This window comes from Cannabis sativa, chromosome 7 (assembly GCF_029168945.1).
Source record: "Cannabis sativa cultivar Pink pepper isolate KNU-18-1 chromosome 7, ASM2916894v1, whole genome shotgun sequence".
Classification (NCBI taxonomy): Eukaryota; Viridiplantae; Streptophyta; class Magnoliopsida; order Rosales; family Cannabaceae; genus Cannabis; species Cannabis sativa.
The window spans coordinates 60,864,092-60,884,779 of NC_083607.1; the positions used below are offsets into that span (position 1 = coordinate 60,864,092).

At 31.2% G+C, this 20,688-nt stretch overlaps 4 protein-coding genes across 4 annotated transcripts; all 4 read left to right on the forward strand.

The window, feature by feature from the left end:
• The first annotated feature begins 315 nt into the window (after positions 1-315).
• Positions 316-1,865, forward strand: LOC133039798 (V-type proton ATPase subunit H-like). The gene is made up of 6 exons (XM_061118755.1): positions 316-591; positions 679-804; positions 1,069-1,194; positions 1,285-1,461; positions 1,537-1,763; positions 1,850-1,865. Exons 1-6 carry the CDS (start codon positions 394-396, stop codon positions 1,863-1,865), a joined length of 870 nt encoding a protein of 289 aa, XP_060974738.1. The 5' UTR covers positions 316-393.
• Positions 1,866-6,331: 4,466 nt separating this feature from the next.
• Positions 6,332-8,272, forward strand: LOC133039929 (uncharacterized). The gene is made up of 3 exons (XM_061119060.1): positions 6,332-6,613; positions 7,513-7,572; positions 7,767-8,272. The coding sequence occupies exons 1-3, from the start codon at positions 6,377-6,379 to the stop codon at positions 7,866-7,868; spliced, it is 399 nt and encodes a 132-aa protein (XP_060975043.1). The 5' UTR covers positions 6,332-6,376; the 3' UTR covers positions 7,869-8,272.
• A 1,418-nt stretch (positions 8,273-9,690) lies between these two features.
• Positions 9,691-11,446, forward strand: LOC133039799 (uncharacterized). Its single transcript, XM_061118756.1, has 2 exons — positions 9,691-10,053; positions 11,396-11,446. Exons 1-2 carry the CDS (start codon positions 9,691-9,693, stop codon positions 11,444-11,446), a joined length of 414 nt encoding a protein of 137 aa, XP_060974739.1.
• Positions 11,447-16,540: 5,094 nt separating this feature from the next.
• LOC133039800 (V-type proton ATPase subunit H-like) lies at positions 16,541-18,792 on the forward strand. The gene is made up of 7 exons (XM_061118757.1): positions 16,541-16,573; positions 16,980-17,063; positions 17,173-17,346; positions 17,434-17,559; positions 17,824-17,949; positions 18,007-18,216; positions 18,292-18,792. The coding sequence occupies exons 1-7, from the start codon at positions 16,541-16,543 to the stop codon at positions 18,532-18,534; spliced, it is 996 nt and encodes a 331-aa protein (XP_060974740.1). The 3' UTR covers positions 18,535-18,792.
• The last annotated feature ends 1,896 nt before the right edge of the window (positions 18,793-20,688 follow it).

The window sequence follows — 20,688 nt, forward strand, 5'->3', positions numbered from 1 at the left end:
CGATTCATTTATTTTATTTTTTTTATTTTTGTAGAAATAACTAGTGTGGTTCAATCCAAACAACTTGATGGAACAACAAAGGCTTTCAACAACTGAACAGGTTTCTTTTTTTCTTCTTCTTCTTCAATCATGCTCTCTGTTTTTACCAATACTTCTCTCTTTATATACATATATATATAGTATAGAATTTGGATGCTTTAATTAATTTCTTTACATGTAAATACAGTGCAAGACAAAAAATTTAAAGAAAACATCACAACCTGACAAATGATGTTTTGAAATGCTTAGTCAACAGGCTTTGTACAGAGGTATATATAGTCTCTCTAAAATTTTGTTGTCATTTTATTTTTAATTAATGAGCTCTTAGCTTGTTCATGATTTTTAAGCATATATATGGGTGCATGGGTAACATTTCAGCTGCAGCAAAAGAAGCCTTTGCCTTCCAATCTTAGTCGTAGCTCTCCAACTGCGATAAGCTGTCTCGCAACCTTACTGAAGGAGCCTGTGGTTAAAGCATTCTTTGTCCACTCTAATGGAGTTAGGTTGCTCGTTCCTTTTATAAACCCACCTTTCATTCAACCGTCAATTCAGGTAAACTTAAATTCAATATACAATAATGATTTGGATATTATCTACACAAGCATTTGACTTGAGTTTAATTATACTACTTTGAAACAGCTTGTGTATGAAACATGCTTTTGTGTGTGGCTTTTATCTTACTATGAACCCGCCATTCAGCACTTGGCTACCTCTAAAGCTCTTCCCCGACTCATGGATGTTGCGAAGAACTCCACAGCGGAAAAGGTGAGGAACAATTTTTATGTTCTCATGTATTGAGTAATCAGGCATCACTTCATAGTTTGTTGTGGTTAGTTATGTAGTTATCGAATTCGTAATTTTAAGATTGAGTAATGATACGTGCACACATTTTTTACACTAAAATTCTACACCCCTACTTAATGAATTTTGTTTTTTGATTTCTTAATCTTGTATTTCCAAGCACCATGTTTGTTATTTGCTTATTTTTTTAAAATTCATATTTGTAATGGTATGAAAAATGTGTGGCAGGTTGTTAGAGTTGTCGTCATGACTTTTGAAAACATGCTCCCCAAAGGGATATTTGATTCACAAATGATAGAACTTGATTTATCAGAACTTGTTCGGAGTTTAAAATTACAAACATGGAGTGATGAGGTTTGATGACTAACTGTAATCGGTTTTTGTTTTATCACTATTATTATTATTTATAATAAAATTAAGGGTTGCACTTTGTTCTATTTTCAGGATCTATTGGATGCTTTAAATCAAATAGATGAGAATTTAAATAAGATAAAAGTATTAAAATCTTTTGATATTTACAAAAAAGAAGTTCTCATTGGTCGTCTTGATTGGTCTGCTATTCGAAAAGATTCTACATTTTGGTCTAATAATATTGCGCAATTTGAAGAGAACAACTTTCAAGTATGTTCTTGGTTTTATTTTTTTCGTAAAGATACTCGATCGATCGATTACTCAAATAACAACCTTATTATGCAGATTTTAAGAGTCCTGATTACAATTTTGGACACATCGTGTGATCCAAGAGCTTTGGCTGTTGCTTGCTTCGATCTGTCACAGTTCATCAAGCACCATATAGACGGTCGATTCATAGTGACGAAGCTCAACGCCAAGGAACGAGTGATGAAGTTGTTGGACCACAAAAATGACAAAGTTACCAAAAATGCATTAGTATGCACTCAGAGGCTATTACCAAAAATGACAAAGTTATGGGATTTTTTAGCTAGCTATGTAATAAATTATATTTCCAAGAGCAATATTTCATTTTTTGATTTGAGTTTTTTTTTAATAGAAGTGTTCTTTATTAGCTTGAGCAATCGCTCATTAAAATAGACATGAAGTCCATAGGAACACTGTTAATAGGAAACATACGTTCAGCAAGAGAAGTAGAGTGCCGGGCAACAAAGTGCGCGACACAATTCGCAGAACGCTTAACATAAAATAAAGCAACATTAGACAAACTTTTGAACATGTTTTTGCACTCATCAACAATAAAACCGAAACCAGAAGCAATGAATTTAACACTTCGAATTGCCTCTACACATACCAAACTATCTGATTCAATGACTGCCTGTGTGTAGTTGTTGCACTTTAGCCAACTTAAAGCCTCTTTTATCCCCATAATTTCAGCTAACTCGGCTGAGACTTTTCCGCTGTTGCAGCCAGCAAAGACTGAGATCAAATCCCCATTCGAGTTCCTCACCACATACCCATAGCCATGCTTAGAATCTCGATTGAAAGTGGCTGCGTCAACATTGAGCTTAATACTTGAAACCGGTTTGATCCAATGCTCCGAACCGTCACCTGCTTTAAGAGGAGACATCAAAGGGATATTCTCCCTATCTTGAGCTTTGAGAAATTGATTAAGACTCGAGTTGGCGAACACGACCACATCCTGAACAGAACGAACACGCTGCTGCCATATTAAATCATTTCTAGCTGACCAAATTGCCCAACAAAGCACTACAATTTTGCCCAAGACCTCCTTGTCTACTCTGTTGGCCGAAGCTTCCAGCCATGACAGCAAAGAAGGAGACTCTCTGCCAGCAGTAGAGAGGCCCGAGAACTCCCAACACGCCCAAGCAAACGGACAAGAAACAAGAAGATGCACTTCCGTTTCCGCGTAGACACCACACATGGGGCAAGTGTTATCAACCAAAACTTTTTTGATGCAAAGATTAGCCTTGGTTGCAAGACAATTTGAAGCCGCTCTCCAAACCAGGTCCTTGGTCTTCGGTGGGACTTTCAAATCCCACATTCTTTTCCAAAACTGAGAGCCCTGGGGGATGTCCGAATGGTGTTTTTGGTCTTGAAGCAGTTTATACGCACTACGGACAGAGTAGAAACCGTTTTTCTCAGCGAGCCAATACCAAGAATCAGCCCCACCTGACTGCGAGATGGGTATACCCAGGATAATAGCAGCCTCTGTAGGAGAAAACAGATCACACACAACCTCAGAATCCCACCTTTGCTGTCCTATTTGGAATAAACTGTTGACAGTGAAATTTTCCATTCTAGGGACAATCGGGGAAGGGTAGTATTTATCCATAACAGGAAGCCATGGATTTGAGGTAATCTGAACAGTTAAACCGGCTTTAATTCGCTTCCTTAAACCAAGCTTAACGGTGTCCTTTGCCGCATAAATACTGCTCCAAATAAAGCTCGGGTTTGAGCCCAATTCTGCGGACAGATAATTTCCATTTGGATAGTATCTAGCTTTGAAGACTTTACTAGCTAGAGAATCATGTCTAAAAAGCAATCTCCACCCTTGCTTGCCTAGCATTGCAAGGTTGAAATCTCTTAAATTACGAAACCCCATACCGCCTTCAACTTTGTGTTTAGTCATTCTATCCCAACTCATCCAACTAATGCCACTCCCATTACCATTAGAGTTATTGGATTTCCCCCAGAAGCTCGCCATCAATCTCTCTAGTTCCTTACAAGTGCCAATTGGGAAGAGAAAAATATTCATGGCATACGAAGGGAACGATTGAACCACAGACTTGATGAGCACTTCTTTACCAGCTCGCGAAAGGAATTTACCTTCCCAACTATTTATTCTTGGCTTCATTCTCTCCTTAAGAAATCCCAACACCTCATTTTTATTACGACCAACGATACTTGGGAGCCCCAAATACATACTATCCGCCCCTGCTTCTTGAATGTGCATCAAGTCACAAATCCGGCTCCTAGTGTTCATCATGGTGTTTGAACTAAAGAAAGCCAAAGATTTATGAAGGTTGACCTTTTGGCCTGAGGCGACTTCAAAAACATGTAATAGCGAGAGAACACGAGATGCTTCTTCCTCTGTTGCTTGACAATACACATAACTATCATCCGCAAACAGCAAATAGGAGATAGTAGGCGCACTCCTAGCAACTTTACACCCCGTGAGAAGATGATTTGCTTCATAATGATTAATCAAGGAAGACAAGCCTTCGGCACACACAATAAAAAGATAGGGAGATAATGGACAACCTTGCCGAATGCCTCTAGTGGGAATGATTGGCCCCAACTTCACACCCCCGTGCACAACATGATAACAAAAAGAGTTGACACAGCCCATCATTAAACCAATCCATCGTTCACTAAACCCCATTACCCGAAGAACTGCTTCCAAGAACCTCCACTCTACTCGGTCGTAAGCTTTGCTCATATCTAGCTTGAGTGCCATGTAGCCTTTCCTACCTTTTGTTTTCCTTTTCAGATAGTGCATGACTTCAAAAGCTACCATAACATTGTCGGAAATCAAACGTCCGGAAACAAAAGCACTTTGAGTTTCAGAGATAGCATAGTCAAGGACACTCTTCATACGGTTAGCTATGACCTTCGAGGCAATTTTATAAAGAACATTACAAAGTGAAGTTGGCCGCATTTTGATTTGAGTTTTAATTAGTAAAATTATGAAGATATGGCAACATAATATTTTATGTGTTACATCTTCTCTTATATCTTAATAGTAAAAACTAATAATTCCAAATCTAAATCACTTGCCTAACCAAATTAAACAACTGTAATAGGTTTTGTTGGATATGGATTAACATAGTTATTGTTTTAAAATAGGGGATAAATTAGGTGAGACCACTTGTTCTTGTTTGAAATCAATTATCAAATAAAAGAATCAATGTTTGTGTTGGACTTTATAACAATCAATTATGAAATCAAAGAAACTTATTGATTTTGATTAATCCAAAATGTCATCTATGTTTATATATGGAACAAATTTAAACCAGCAGTTTATCAAAAGAAACTAGAATCAAAAGGAGACACCTAGAATTATACATGTGCCTCTTAGATTTTCCAAATTTTCTAATCTTCACACATATACCAAAAACACATATGCAAGAGTCAATTACATGATTACATTAACCAAAAACACTAGTGAATTCGGACCTTTTTGAGAGTCTAATGAGAAGTGATCATTGTCTCACAAGTTGACAAAATATTATATAAACTAATCTATATATTATGGTCAATCATTCTAATATTTATTTTAGCAAAGAACCAAACGAGGTTTGAGGTTCAAGTCTCTCTTAGTTACCTACATAACAATTGTTATAGTTTCCTGGTCCCTAAATATTGTAGGGTGAGATGGTTTCCCTAAGTTTAGTTACAATATATAAACGATAATTTATAACTAGTCACAACTTTTTCACATTTAGTTACAAATTTTGTTATGACTAAAATTAAAATTTTTGTTAGTGTGTGTTTTTACTTTTTCATCAATTTTGGATTGCATGTCATTTAAGAAATCACAACAACTTATGATGCAATGACTTTAAATGTACTGATTTTGTAAGTAATTATTATTATCAAAGTTATCACTTATCACCATCTTTTGGCTGAGGTTACAAATTACAATGTCTATTTTGGAAAAAAAAAATATATTGTACCACATCGAAAACAAAAGGGTATTATATATTTTGCTTTTTTATATAAGAATACTCATGTGCAATGAATAATCTCAATATGCTATCATATCTTCATAATATCAAAATGAAATATTACTGTTGTAAATATCAAAAGATTTCAATGCTTTTATCTTATTTAGATTCTCGTCTAGTTGATTCAAAGCATCCAATAGATCTTCAAAAAAGAACATAGTTCAAGTTGTACCATTTGTGAATCAAAAGTCCTTTTTGGGAGCATGTTTTGAAAAGTCATGATGACAACTCTAACAACCTGTCATACATTTTTCATACCATTACTAATATGAATCTTAAAAATCAACATATAATAAATATGGTGCTAAGAGTCGGTCCTGAGAATATATGAATCTTAGGCGAATTAGATTTTTGAGCTCCCACTATCAAAAATATATATAAATATATATATATATATATATGGAGGAGGTTCTAATGGTTACATTTTTATTGTAACCATCATGGTTACATTTTTTTTAGTTGGATCAGTATTAAATGGTTGTGATTAATTTGGAAATTAAATAAAAAAAAAAATAAAAATGACCTGTAACCTGATATTAACCTGTTAATTTATTTCCTTTTAAAACTTTAATTAAAATTAATTATATTTTAAAATTAAATTAAGTATAATTATTAATTAATTTGTTGCAATTTATTATTAAATAAGGATCTTTTAGCAATTTATTTTTTTACACTTAAATTATTTTAATTTTTACAACAAAACTCTTAATAATTTAAAATTATACACATATAATTTCATAATTAAAATTTTATTATACTTATAATATTTTAATTTAAAATGATTACATTTTTTTTTGAAAACATAAAATGATTACAGTTTATTATATAGAGATGTCAACATTGTACATCATCAATATTGTACTTCTTTTCACATTATGTTCAACGTTCCTTACTCTTTCATTCCCTCAATCTTGCTCCCTCCATCTTCTCCGATCTCACTCCCTCTATCTCTTTCTCTCTCTCTCTGCCATTTTGGCTTTTTTCAACTCAATCAGCTCTACCCTAGAATTTTTTTCAAACTTAGATCAGAGATTGGAGATCGAAGATTGGAGAGGACGAATTCCGTTTCACTCATTCGCTGCTGGATAAAACAATTGCTTCGCTCAAATCAGGTACTTAACTTAGGGTTTTGTATGGTTATTTTGAGTTTTATCAAGTCATTCTCTCTATTTTGAATAGCGTTCTACATTGACATTCTATAGGGATTTGATTTAGCTATTATCCGATTCTTTAATTACAGTTAGGTAAGTCGTAATTAGTTTATAATGTTTAGTTCTGACATTTAGAAATTGTGTATATTGTTACCATTTGAAACGTTATAATATGATATCTGTTAGCAAAATTTGCCCTCTTTGCCCTCTCAGCCCATTTCTAATTTTCCCTCCATCGCCTTCTCAATGTTCAGTCACAACGAAAATTCAGGTGTTGTCTTGTAATCCATTATTGGTGAGTTATGTGTTTTCTCGATTTGATTTTCACAATCACCACTTATTATCTTTTTTTTTTTTAAATGTGTTTGCTTTGCATTGAGTTGTTTGTAATGGGACTAAGTGAGATTACAAAGTGGACAGAAAAGGTGGACAGAATTTGTGTGCCCATTAAGTGTTTGTTTTAATTCCTTAATGAAATGCATGAGAAATGCAACTAGTGGAAGAAACAAACCATACCAATATTATTTAGTTCCCGAAAGTGTTGTTGTGCTTATTTATGTCTGGATTTTAATTAATTGTCATAGAAATAAAAATTATGAACTTGATTTTTCCATGTGTGACTACTAGTTTATTAGATTTTTTTCTTTATTTCTTTCATTAAATTAATCTCAACCTTTTACCTCATTGGCCTCTGTTGGCTCAAGCTCCAAACAATCTTTGGTTTGTATATCATGATGTTTATGATCTTATTGTTAAATTTTCGTTTGTTGGTTTGTTTTTGTGTTGGGATATATCATGATGTTTATAATCCCATAACAATATGTAAGAATTGCAATTCATTCATTTGTATTTGGTGACAGGAAACAAGTGATGCGAATATTGCTGAACGCAAGCTGCAAGAGAATGTTAGAAAGTTGCAGGTACTTCTTTCTAATCTCTGCTAATCAAATTTACAGGATTGTGAAAAATGGTGGACTACATCTGTCATAAACCAATTATTTCTAACATCAGCTGTAAAGTAAACCCCTACAGATGTTAGATTATGAACTTATATACTTTTGAATATCATAAATCATAATCAAATCAACTTACTGTGTGATGAATTGGTTGTCAGGATATAAACCAGAAAACTACAGACATGCAAGATACAGCTAAGTCCTTCTCATCTTTGGCCAAACAAATGCTACAAACTGAACAAGGCAGACGAAGCTCGTAGTCCCCATTTGAGTCCAACTCATCATGAGTCGAAATACAACCATTACACTATATCTGAAGTTATGTATTTGGAGTTGAGCCACTGTCAACTGCCAAGGACTCAAATTCGATAAGACTTTTTCAAGACATGAGAAATGAGTTGAATTTCCTACTCTGAGTAAGTAAATTATATCTTATCAAACCAACAATTATTGCATGAGAAATGAGTTGAATTTCCTACTCTGAGTAAGTAAATAGTATTGTTTTTTCTCTCTATAAAAATATATACATAAACTTACTTTAACAAGCACCTTATTTTTTCATGAATGATATTATGTGTTTCCTTCTAGAAATTTTATGGTTTACATTGTTAATTTCCCATGGGAAGAGTTATAATAGTGAAAGAATTATTTTGGTCATTTCAGATTGGTAAAAGTCTCGTTGTGGCCTCCTTACTCATATATACTTGCTTCTTTTTGTTTTTAGTAGAAGAATATCTAAATTATCCTATTGTTTGGTGAGTCTCTAACCTTAATTGACTTATTGCACCTGGTCATTTAAAATATTTTAATCTAAGTGTGTAAAATTGATATCTAAGGTTCTAATCTTGGTTTCATCCCAATTCCCGAACCCCCTCACAAAAAGATTCATATGAACATACTCTGGGGTAAGCAAACACAAATAGAAAACGAGAATGGTAATTGATAAAACACGTTGTAAGATCCATTAGACCTTAAAACAATATTAGTTTAGTACCTATAACTGGTTTCCAAACACTGAAAGTTATGCTTCCTCCTGTGTAGTGACAATGATAACTATATTGCTATAATGAACCCCATCACCGATTTGAGTAGTAGTAATTGCATAGAGAAGGAGAGACAAGCTCTTCTCGACTTGAAGAAAGGCTTTCTCGATGATGACAATCTTCTATCCTCGTGGACAAGTAATAGCCCAAATTGTTGTGCATGGAGAGGTATCAGCTGTCATAACTTAACTCATCATATTATCACTCTTGATCTTCATTATTTGGGTGGTGAAATTGGTCCTTCTTTGCTTGAATTACAACATTTGAGGTACCTCGATTTTAGTAATAATGACTTTACTAGAATTCCTGAGTTTATCGGTTCTTTAAGTAGACTCACATATCTCAACTTTGAATTCAATTATATGATCACGTTCATTCCTTTTTCTCAGCTTGGGAACCTCACAAGGTTGCAATTTCTTAAACTAAATGGTGCTTCTGGTATCAACATCACTACTAATCTTGAATGTCTCTCTCATCTTTTTTCTCTTAGAATCTTAAGTTTGAGTTACATCAATATAACAAATTCGAAATCCACAGATTGGATTCATGGCACACTATTATTTACAATCATAATTATATATCAATCATTCCTGTACATCTAACGTAGTGTCTGTTATTTTTTAGCCGCACACAATTGTTCCATCAGTTAACGAAACCAAGATTTGACAAAAATAATATGCTCTAAGAATCTTGCCCAATCGAAGAAATAAAGGGGAAAAAGAGAGAACTTTATCGAACTAGCTCATCAAAATTCACAACCAACTAAAAGATATCAAACAGAAGATTAAAAAGCTAAGCTAAAAATTTTATCGTAACCATCAATATCATCATTACTAATTTTCAGTCCAAACAGAGGAATTGAAATAATATGCATATAGCTCAAAAAGAATCCACCTAAAAACACAACAGAGGCCAAGATTGAGGAGCTTACCTATGTGTGTTGGCAACGAATAATCAAAATAGGAAAAACCTTCACAGCACCGTCAAGAAGATGATTGATTACGTTGGGTCCAGAGTCGAATTTCTTTAGCCTCCAGCCATGGCCATCGACCCCAAAAGTGTGGAATCAGACAGGGTTTTGATACTCGACTACGGTTCCCAGTATACCCATCTCATCACTCGCCGTATCCGATTTCTCGATGTTTTCTCCCTTTGCCTTTCCGGAACCAGCTCTCTCAAGACCATTGCTGACTACAAGCCTCGAGTCGTCATCCTATCCGGCGGTCCTCATTCCATACACACTCCTGGCTCCCCGAGCTTCCCTGACGGCTTCATTGAATGGGCCGAGTCCAATGGCGTGTTCGTGCTCGGAATCTGCTATGGTCTCCAGTTAATATTTCAAAAACTGGGTGGGATAGTCAGGGTTGGGGAGAAACAAGAGTATGGGAGGATGGAAATTGAGGTGACCAAGGCTTCGGGGCTTTCCTGTTCTGATAAATTAAAATTTTTGAAAAAAAAAGTGTAAATATTATAATTAAATAGGTTAATTGTTAAAATAATTAAATCAAGGGATTTATATATAAATAAAAAAAATTATTTAAAAATTTTAATTGCTAAAATAGGTCTTTGTTAAATATTTATTTAATTACTTAAAAAATAGTTAATTATAATTAATTAATTCTAAAAATAGAATTTTTACCTATTGGTAACCTGCTATTGCAGGTAAAAAAAAAATGTAACCATATGGTTACAATAAAAAATGTAACCATTGAATAGTCACCCATATATATATATATATATAAGAAATATTAAAAAGGGTTTTTTTTCATAAATGTACAACAAACCATACATTTTAATCATTAAATAATAACTATGTTTATTAAAACTCAAAATAAACAATTTCGTAAAATTAATTAAATAGTTTTACAAAAATAAACAAGTTAATTTTTTTTTTATTAAAAGATAAATGTTTGTTATCTATTTTAGTATGAATTATTATAATTTAATAAGATTTTTTTTTTTAATAAAATACAATATCAAAATTATAAACATTAATGTATATAAATATAAATCAATACTTAAAATTACTAAAAATAAACATGACACATAGAGTGATATAATAAACAGATCTGAATATTATTATTTTGTTTATTAAATTAGTATGTTTAATAAATAGAAAACAAAATATTCATATATATACAAAGTATTTTATATTATTAGTATGTCTATTATAATTGTAAATTTAAACATAAAAATAGACATAGACAATTTATACTATACTAAAATAAGTATATTTTTTTTCTAGTGTTTCTATATATTGATTATTTTTTAATGAATTAGTGAACGAATTTTCTATTGAAGTATAATTCTTACATCAAAAAATAAATAAACAAACATAACTTTATAAATTCCAAAATTATTTAATTAGAAAAAATAAACATGACACATACATAAAATATTTTTTATTATTGGTATGTTTTTTATTATAATTGTAAACATAAAAATAAACATAGCCAATATTACCATATATATAATAATCAATAAATATTACCATATATATATATATTATAAAAGAAATTGAAAAAAAAAAGTTTTTAATTATATATAAAAATGTATGAGAAAATGATAATAAGTTTTTTTTGCACATATTTTGTAATTAATTAAAATATTGTATACAAAATTGTAAAATGCCCTATTAAAAATGAGTGTCATGGATTCGAATCTATGATATTAGGTAATATATTATACACCCTAACCAACTAAGTTGTGAATATTTATTGTTAAATTAAATGTTTAACAAATAGGGCAGTTCGAATGACGAAAACACCCCTCCATATTCTCTTTCTATGAGTTAACAATGATTAGACAAATAGAGTTGTGTTTTGGAGTTTCTGTGGGTTTGTAATTGTATTATTATATATATATGTATATATCATTTGGGTATTTATGGGGATTAATGAATGTATTGTATATGTCGCAAATGATCCAAACTACAACAACAATACTCCTCATATTATTGGTTTAAGCTCAGATCAGATATGACTGACATTCATATAAATCTTAATTACATTTTGAATCTCCAATGCCCATTTCAATTGTTTTTCTTTTACTTGCTTGGAATGGAGTAATAAAATTAGTAAGTGGGGTAAATATGTTAACTAATTAACACTCACTATTTTCATAATTTGTCTAGTTATTATTATGTTCATTACAACTCTGTATTGTACCAACATTGTTACAATTTGTAAATAAATGTCAATAAAGATATAAAAGTCTCAATTGGATACACTTGCCTAAATATTCTCAAAGAGTTCTCAATTGGACACCTCTCACTCTCATTCACTCTTTCATTCTTTCTTTCTTTCTTTCTATCTCTCTTGTTGCAATGGATTTAGGAGTAGCATGGAACCATGTCTCATCAAACATTTACAAGAAATTAATGGATAACTCATCAATCTTTCAAGAATTACTTGAGATACTTACAAGAGTTTATGAAGCATTGGAAGAGAGAAACCGAAAAGAAAAGAGGGAATGGAGGAAAAAGCTTGATTGAGTGGCCTAAAGAGGTTGATCAATCTCAAAGAATAAAGAAGTTGTTGATGAGTTAAGGTGAAATTTGTTCCATATGTTATGAGCCCCATCAATGATTGTTTCCTTAGCAATTTTGAATCTCTTTTCTTCTTTGATCATGTCAAAATCTTGTTCATCAGCTTGAATCTTCAAATCATTCACCTTCAAACTCAACTCAGTCAATTTATTCCCAAAGAAATTTCTTAGATGAGTTCCCATAGATAAGTACATCTCATCACTCAACACCATAACCAAATCAGGACAACAAAAACCAACTTCAACTCTCAAAATTTCTTTCAGAATCATTCTCGCGATCTTCAGTTCTACATCGCCCCCCGAAATCTCACACTCTTTTCCTCTATTCACACCCAAACCCTTTCTCTTTCTCATTCTTCTTCCCACTAATTCAATCACACATAAGAAATTCTTGATCACAATAGAATTCTCCTTATTTTTCTCAACACTTAGAATTTTTATCATATCCTTGAAATCATCAACATTCTTCATTATGTTATTCCTATCACCAAAAATCACAACCAATGAAAGAAATTCAATCATTATAACAGAGATATGTATACCAAGATCAATCACAACCTTGTTCATTTCCTCAATTGTACTCTTTCTTTGAGATTGATCAAGGTTTTTTAGCCACTCAATCAAACTCTTTTCGCCTTTTTCTCTTCCTTTCTCGGCTTCTTTCTCCCAAATCTTCATAAACTCTTGTAAATTTTGTAAGTAAATCTTGAAAGATTGTACACCAATTAGAGATGGAATGTTGTACTTTAAGTGCTTTTCTTCAAACTCATCGACTCGGTTGCTTAGATTAAGAGCTCGTTTCTTAAACTCGGCGTAATTAGCTTTGAATTCTTCGTCTTGCGCCTTCCCGTAAAGTGCTGATCTTGCTTCCATAATAAGAGAACGTAGTTGAATTCCTAGTTTATTTATCCCTTGAAAGTCATCTGTGTTTTTCATTTCGTATAACTTTTTGGAAATTCCTTTTGTGATATGAGTTAATGGGAAATCATCCATCTTTTCCATCATAGACAGAGAATCCATTTTTCCCAATTCAAGAAGATGATCTTTCTACCTTTTCTTCAGAGAGAGACAGAGAGAGACAGAGTCTGTGTGTGTGTAAAGAGAATGAATCAAAGGAAGTTATTTCTGTTATTTATCATTATGTAAACGACATGTCGTTTACTGATTTCCTTTAATATCAAACGACAATTTTCTTCTTTGTAACACATGTCGTTTAGATTTAATGTCTTGAAGGATTGCTATATAGTCAACTTTTTTAAGAATTAATTATAGGGTAGCTAGAAAATAAATTAGTTTTTTAGTGTAACTCACAATTTTAATAAAGATTTTTATTTTATTTCAAATGGAGTGTTCAGTAAAAATGATATTTCTAGTGAGTTTTTATGTATCTTGTTAGATTATTATTTTTTAGTTTAAAAATAAAATTTGTGATATTTATTTAATGTTAAAAATTAGTAAACGAGATATTCTTGATAAAATGTTAAAATGTTAGTTAAAAATATTATTTTAAACGTAATAATATATCAAATATTATCTTTTATTTAAAAAGTTATCATTTTAATTTATATAAAATATTATATATATATCTTTATATATTAAAAGTGCCTATCTAACGACATTTCTTGGTTTAACATTTAACGATTAGGTTTGATCTCCCGTTAACAAATAAACCCAATAATTAAACTCAAAAAATTAAACAATCTTTTAAATATTAATAATCTCTTTTTAAATTAAAAAAATCATCTTACCCACATATCTCTCTAACAAACCTATCTTGGGAGAATATTAATAATTTTTATTTATTTATTTTTTAAAAAAGAAAAATATAAATAAAATGTCTAGAAAAGATAATATAAATGTGAGACTGTATATGAGTTGCCCCTTCTGTAATTACCTGGAAAAGATAAAATGTATACATAAATATATATATGTGAGACTGTATATGTAAGAGAATTTAATTTAAAAAAAATAATATAAATAATTACAGAAGAGGCAACTCATTGCTATCGGGGAAGAAGAAGATTGATTGTGTTGGCTTAGAGATTTTTGGGTTTGGACTTAAAAAAATAAAAAGAAGATGAAATGGGCTGTAATTAGTATTTACCTTACATGTTTGTGCTTATTTTTAGTTTTATTTTTAATTTTGCCACCAAGAGGAGAAGGTTGAAAAATATTAGAATATGAAAATATTATTGGTGCTTATTAGTAATTTGCAAAGAATGTGAAAGTCTATAAATATATAGTTGTGTAGCTATTATTAGATATGAAATGAGATAATAGAACTTTTTTCAATTAGAAGATTAATGTACATTTTACTATTAATAATATACATTATTATACCACAACTATGTTTTACTTACTAAATATACTGACACATATTTTATTTTTATAAAACAAATCGTTCAAATAATTATACTATTTTAATTATTAATTAAAATAAAAAACTAAAATATTAAATAAAACTAACACTACGTGGCTTTGGCACGTAACAATCACCTAGTATATATATACACACGAGTGTTTCAGCTTCTAAACATAAACCTAATTTCCAAAATTAGCTTCCAAATTCAGTCCACACCAAAGTCTTTCAGCTCATTATTCTCAACAATTAATTTACAGGTGTTCTTTTTTATTTCTTTTAATTAATTTCTTTTTCTTCCATATATATGTACGTATAGGTTTATATATATTGACATATATTGTGTTTTTCTCTTAACATTACAGCTTGCTAGTATTTTAATAATAAGTTTGTTCCATATGTTTCGAATTCCTTCATCTATTATTTTTTCAAGAATTTCACATTTATTTTTGTTTTTTTTATATTGAGAAGACACCGAAAACGCTTGCACTATCAACTCATTCATCTTCAAATCCAAAGAAGTGATTCTGTTCCACAAGTAATCATCAAGATAAGATTCATATGATATGCATTCATCATCTGTCAAAACCACATTGATCTCAGGATAACAGAAAACAACTTCAACACACAAAATTTCTTTGAGTATCATTCGAAGCAACTCCAATTCTATGTCCCCATCATCATTAATCTTTTCTACTTTGTACAAAATCAAACGCTTATTCTTTTTCACTATTGATTTTGTTAATTGGATCACACATACCAAACTCTTGATCACAATAGAATAATTATCATTATCCAAACTTAGTAGTTTTACCATAGTCTTGAAATCTTCAAGATTCTTCATTATTCCTTTCCTATCACCCAGAATCGTAATCATCAAAATAAAATCACTAATGCATAGAGACAAATATGTACCAATACAAATCAACAACTTCTTTATTCTTTGAGATTGATTAACCTCTTTAAGCCTTTCAATCAAGCTTTTTCCTCCATTCCCTCTTTTCTTTTCGGTTTCTGTCTTCCAATACTTCATAAACTCTTGTAATTAAATATCTCAAGTAATTCTTTCTTTTCGGTTTCTGTCTTCCAATACTACACCTAAATCCATTGCAACAAGAGAGGAAGACAGAAAGAGTGAATGTGAGAGAGAGAGAGAGAGAGAGAATAGGGTTGGTCTTCAAACATCGTCCTCTCTCTCTCACTCTCTCTCTGAGAATAGTACGAAACTGTGGTTGGTTCGGTTGGTGTTGGCTTTGGGTTTTGGTGGCATTCTAATGGTGAATCATCAACGGAGTTTGTGAAATGAAATTCTTGTGTTTGTATTTGCTTTGCTTTTATATCCAAAATCTCCATACCATACGAGTAACTGCTTCTTTTCTTTTGATCAACTCAGTCTAATCTTTATTAACTCATAGGAAGAGAATAGGGAAGGGTGTTTTCGTCATTTCAAATGCCCTGTTTTGTTTGTTTATGACTCTCCATTTGAATGAGTATTGGAGGGAGGGGTGTTTTCGTCGTTTCAAATGCCCTCCTTTGCATTCGCCATCGTCTTCCTTTCCCAAAATACATTTTTTTTTGTATTTTGATTAATTATTCTCTTTTAATTTTTCATAAACAAAATGCTATTAAAATAACATAATTTGAATAAAAGGATAATATACACAAGGCTATTCATATGATAAAACGTAACCATTAATTATCAACAAAAAAAAAAGATAAATTTTTTTTTATAAATTATAAATAATAAAATATAATACATATGACTAATATTTATATAAACGGATATATAACCCAAAATATCCCAATACGTTTTTTTTTTTTTAAAAAAAAAAAAAATAATCCTAATTGGAGTGGAATTATAACTCAAAATTTGTCTATAAATATTGTATTTGGAATCAATGTGTTTTGAAAGATTTTAGATTCATTTATTTTGTTTTTTTTATTTTGGTAGAAATAACTAGTGTGATTCAATCCAAACAACTTGATGGAACAACAAAGGCTTTCAACAACTGAACAGGTTTCTTTTTCTCTGTTTTTTACAATACTTCTCTCTTTATATTTCTATATATATAATTTGTAGTATAGAATAGTGCTGGTTTGGATGAAAGTTTGTTGGGTGTGAATTGTGTTCTTGACATTGCACATATACTAATCAATATAGTTTAGAAACATTACTTGACATTACCATATATTTATTTTCCAAAGTTTGAACATCATAATCGATCCAACAATATATATATATGTATATTTACAGTAATATAATGATAATAAAGTCTGAACAGGTTTCTTTTTTTCTTCTTCTTCTTCAATCATATATGCTCTCTGTTTTTTCCAATACTTCTCTCTTTATATTTCTATATATATACATATATATATAGTATAGAATTTGGATGCTTTAATTAATTTTTTACATGTAAATACAGTGCAAGACAAAAAATTTAAAGAAAACATCACCACCTAATACAAATGATGTTTTGAAATGCTTAGTCAAGTGGCTTTGTGCAGAGGTATATATAGTCTCTCTAAAATTTTGTTATCATTTTATTTTTAATTAATGAGCTCTTAGCTTGTTCATGATTTTTAAGCATATATATGGGTGCATGGGTAACATTTCAGCTGCAGCAAAAGAAGCCTTTGCCTTCCAATCTTAGTCGTAGCTCTCCAACTGCGATAAGCTGTCTCGCAACCTTACTGAAGGAGCCTGTGGTTAAAGCATTCTTTGTCCACTCTAATGGAGTTAGGTTGCTTGTCCCTTTTATAAACCCACCTTTCATTCAACCCTCAATTCAGGTAAACTTAAATACAATATACAATAATAATTTGGATATTATCTACACAAGCATTTGACTTGAGTTTAATTATACTACTTTGAAACAGCTTGTGTATGAAACATGCTTTTGTGTGTGGCTTTTATCTTACTATGAACCCGCCATTCAGCACTTGGCTACCTCTAAAGCTCTTCCTCGACTCATGGATGTTGCGAAGAACTCCACAGCGGAAAAGGTGAGGAACAATTTTTATGTTCTCTTGTATTGAGTAATCACGCATCACTTTATAGTTTGTTGTGGTTAGTTATGTAGTTATCGAATTCGTAATTTTAAAATTGAGTAATGATACGTGCACACATTTTTTACACTAAAATTCTACACCCCTACTTAATGAATTTTGTTTTTTGATTTCTTAATCTTGTATTTCCAAGCACCATGTTTGTTATTTGCTTATTTTTTTAAAATTCATATTTGTAATGGTATGAAAAATGTGTGGCAGGTTGTTAGAGTTGTCATCCTCACTTTTGAAAACATGCTCCCCAAAGGGATATTTGATTCACAAATGATAGAACTTGATTTATCAGAACTTGTTCGGAGTTTAAAATTACAAACATGGAGTGATGAGGTTTGATGACTAACTGTAATCGGTTTTTGTTTTATCACTATTATTATTATTTATAATAAAATTAAGGGTTGCACTTTGTTCTATTTTCAGGATCTATTATATGCTTTAAATCAACTAGAGGAGAATTTAAATAAGATAAAAGCTTTAAAATCTTTTGATATTTACAAAAAAGAAGTTCGCATTGGTCGTCTTGATTGGTCTCCTATTCGAAAAGATTCTACATTTTGGTCTAATAATATTGCGCAATTTGAAGAGAACAACTTTCAGGTATGTTCTTGGTTTAATTTTTTTCGTAAAGATACTCGATCGATCAATTACTCAAATAACAACCTTATTATGCAGATTTTAAGAGTCCTGATTACAATTTTGGACACATCGTGTGATCCAAGAGCTTTGGCTGTTGCTTGCTTCGATCTGTCACAGTTCATCAAGCACCATATAGACGGTCGATTCATAGTGACGAAGCTCAACGCCAAGGAACGAGTGATGAAGTTGTTGGACCACAAGAATGACGAAGTTACCAAAAATGCATTAGTATGCACTCAGAGGCTATTACTTAGCCCCAAGTATGCTAACTTTTGCTAGGGTTGTTGACTCGCCACTAAAATATCCTACAAGAAGGCGAGGAGGCAAGGGCTCGTGTTTCTTATCAATTAATTTTTTTTTATATTTTTAAACTCAGAAAAAATTTATGGGACTTTAAACTAGTTATGTAATTAATTATATTTTCAAGAGTAATATTTTATTTTGATTTAAGTTTTAATTAGTTAAATTAGTCAAATTAGGTGAGGCCACTTGTTTAGTTGTTCTTTTTTGAAATCAATTATCAAATCAAAGAATCAATATTTGTGTTGGAATTTATAACAATCAATTATCAAATCAAAGATGATTAATCCAAGAAGTCATCTATGTTTATATATGGAACAAAAGAAGAGGCATTTATTAAGCTATATATGGAATTAGAGAAATGCTAAAGGGTATCAGTGGTGCCTAGCACCCTCTTATATGTCAATATTGTTATTGGTCCAATTTAGTATCGGGTCCCATATAATTTAATATAATAGCTTTTAGAGAGTATTGCTTGCCAATCGCAACGTGACATGAAAGTGCTATAGGCACTACTAGTGCCTAATAGCAATGCTCTAAGGAATAACACAACTCAAATGAGTCAATTAATGGCAACTTAATTAGCTTAAATAACAATATTCTAAGCCATGAACATCTTCAAGAAAAATAAAATAAATTTAAATTATGATCAATAAATGCCTTTGCAACATTATGTTTCCCTTTTTTCTTTTGGTGCCAAACTAATGGTTCAATGTACAATGTATTAAAATGGAATAATCTTAGGCACCTTTACTATAAGCTGGATATATGATCTGACCGATATTTGATTGAAGATTACTAGGGGAACTAGAATTCGAACTACCAATATGAACTGCAAAAGATTCAGCCAACTTTACTGCATCTTGAACCCGAAGACGAGTACCATGTTTTCAGCCAACTTACTACTAGAATGAGAAACATTAACACTTTCAAAAAACATTACTAAATATTTTGATTGCACTTTTTATATCAATGATGTTTTGAAAAAGTTTTGGTTGTAACACACAACCTTTTTAATTTACCCCAAACACCAAATTAAATATATGATTTTATGCTTGAATTAGTACTAAATGAGATCATTATTAAGAAAATTGAATAATTCCCTCGGTTAAACTTAGTTTAGGCACTAATTAAATCAGGCAAGTTTGGTTTATATATATGATCCAATCCAAACTCTTATTACTGCTATCTCATATCATATCAGATCAAAATATATAATTATTTAATTAAGGACTTAAAATTATTGTATTAGAATCTTTGACAACATTGAATCAATTCATAACTATCATTGTACCAAAATAATAATGTCAAATTAACCATTAATAATGGAAGACAAACTCAATATTAAAATCAAAGATCCATGTCTCATATTTTCAAGTACTAAAACAAAAAACATTACTCAACATTATTATTATCTTGAACTCGAATACTTGAAACTCGAATACCAAAATTCTTAGGATGATGAGGACGACGACGATGAATTAAGATCAAGTTTTTTTCCACATGTTTCGAATCTCTTGAGCCATCATTTCTTGAAGAATTTTCAATTTCTTTCCGCCTTCTTGATTTCGCCCACACACCCAACTCGATTGCACCCTCAGCTCATTCATCTTCAAATGCAAAGAACTTAATCTCTTCATAAAGTATTTATGTAAAACATATCCATATGATAATAAGAATCGATTGTCTATAGAACTTGCTTTCATCTCAGGACAACAAAAAACAATTTGAGCAAACAAAATTTCTTTGAGTGTCATTCGAAGCAACTCAAATTCTACATCGCCATCATCAATTAATACCTTCCCCGATTTTGAAAAAATATCCAAACGCTTTTTCTTTTTCACCATTGTTTTTGTCAATTGGATCGTAGATACCAAATTCTTAATCACGATAGAGTTATCACTCTCCAAACTTAGCAGTTTTACCATAGTCTTGAAATCTTTGAGATTCTTCATTATTTCTTTCCTATCACCCAAAATCACAATCATCAAAATAAAATCACTAATGACTTCACACAAATATGTACCAACACAAATCAACAACCTATTTAAGTAATCAAATGAACTCTTTCTTTGAGATTGATCATGATCATGTTCTTTAAGCTTTTCAATCAAGCTTTTTCCTCCATTCGCT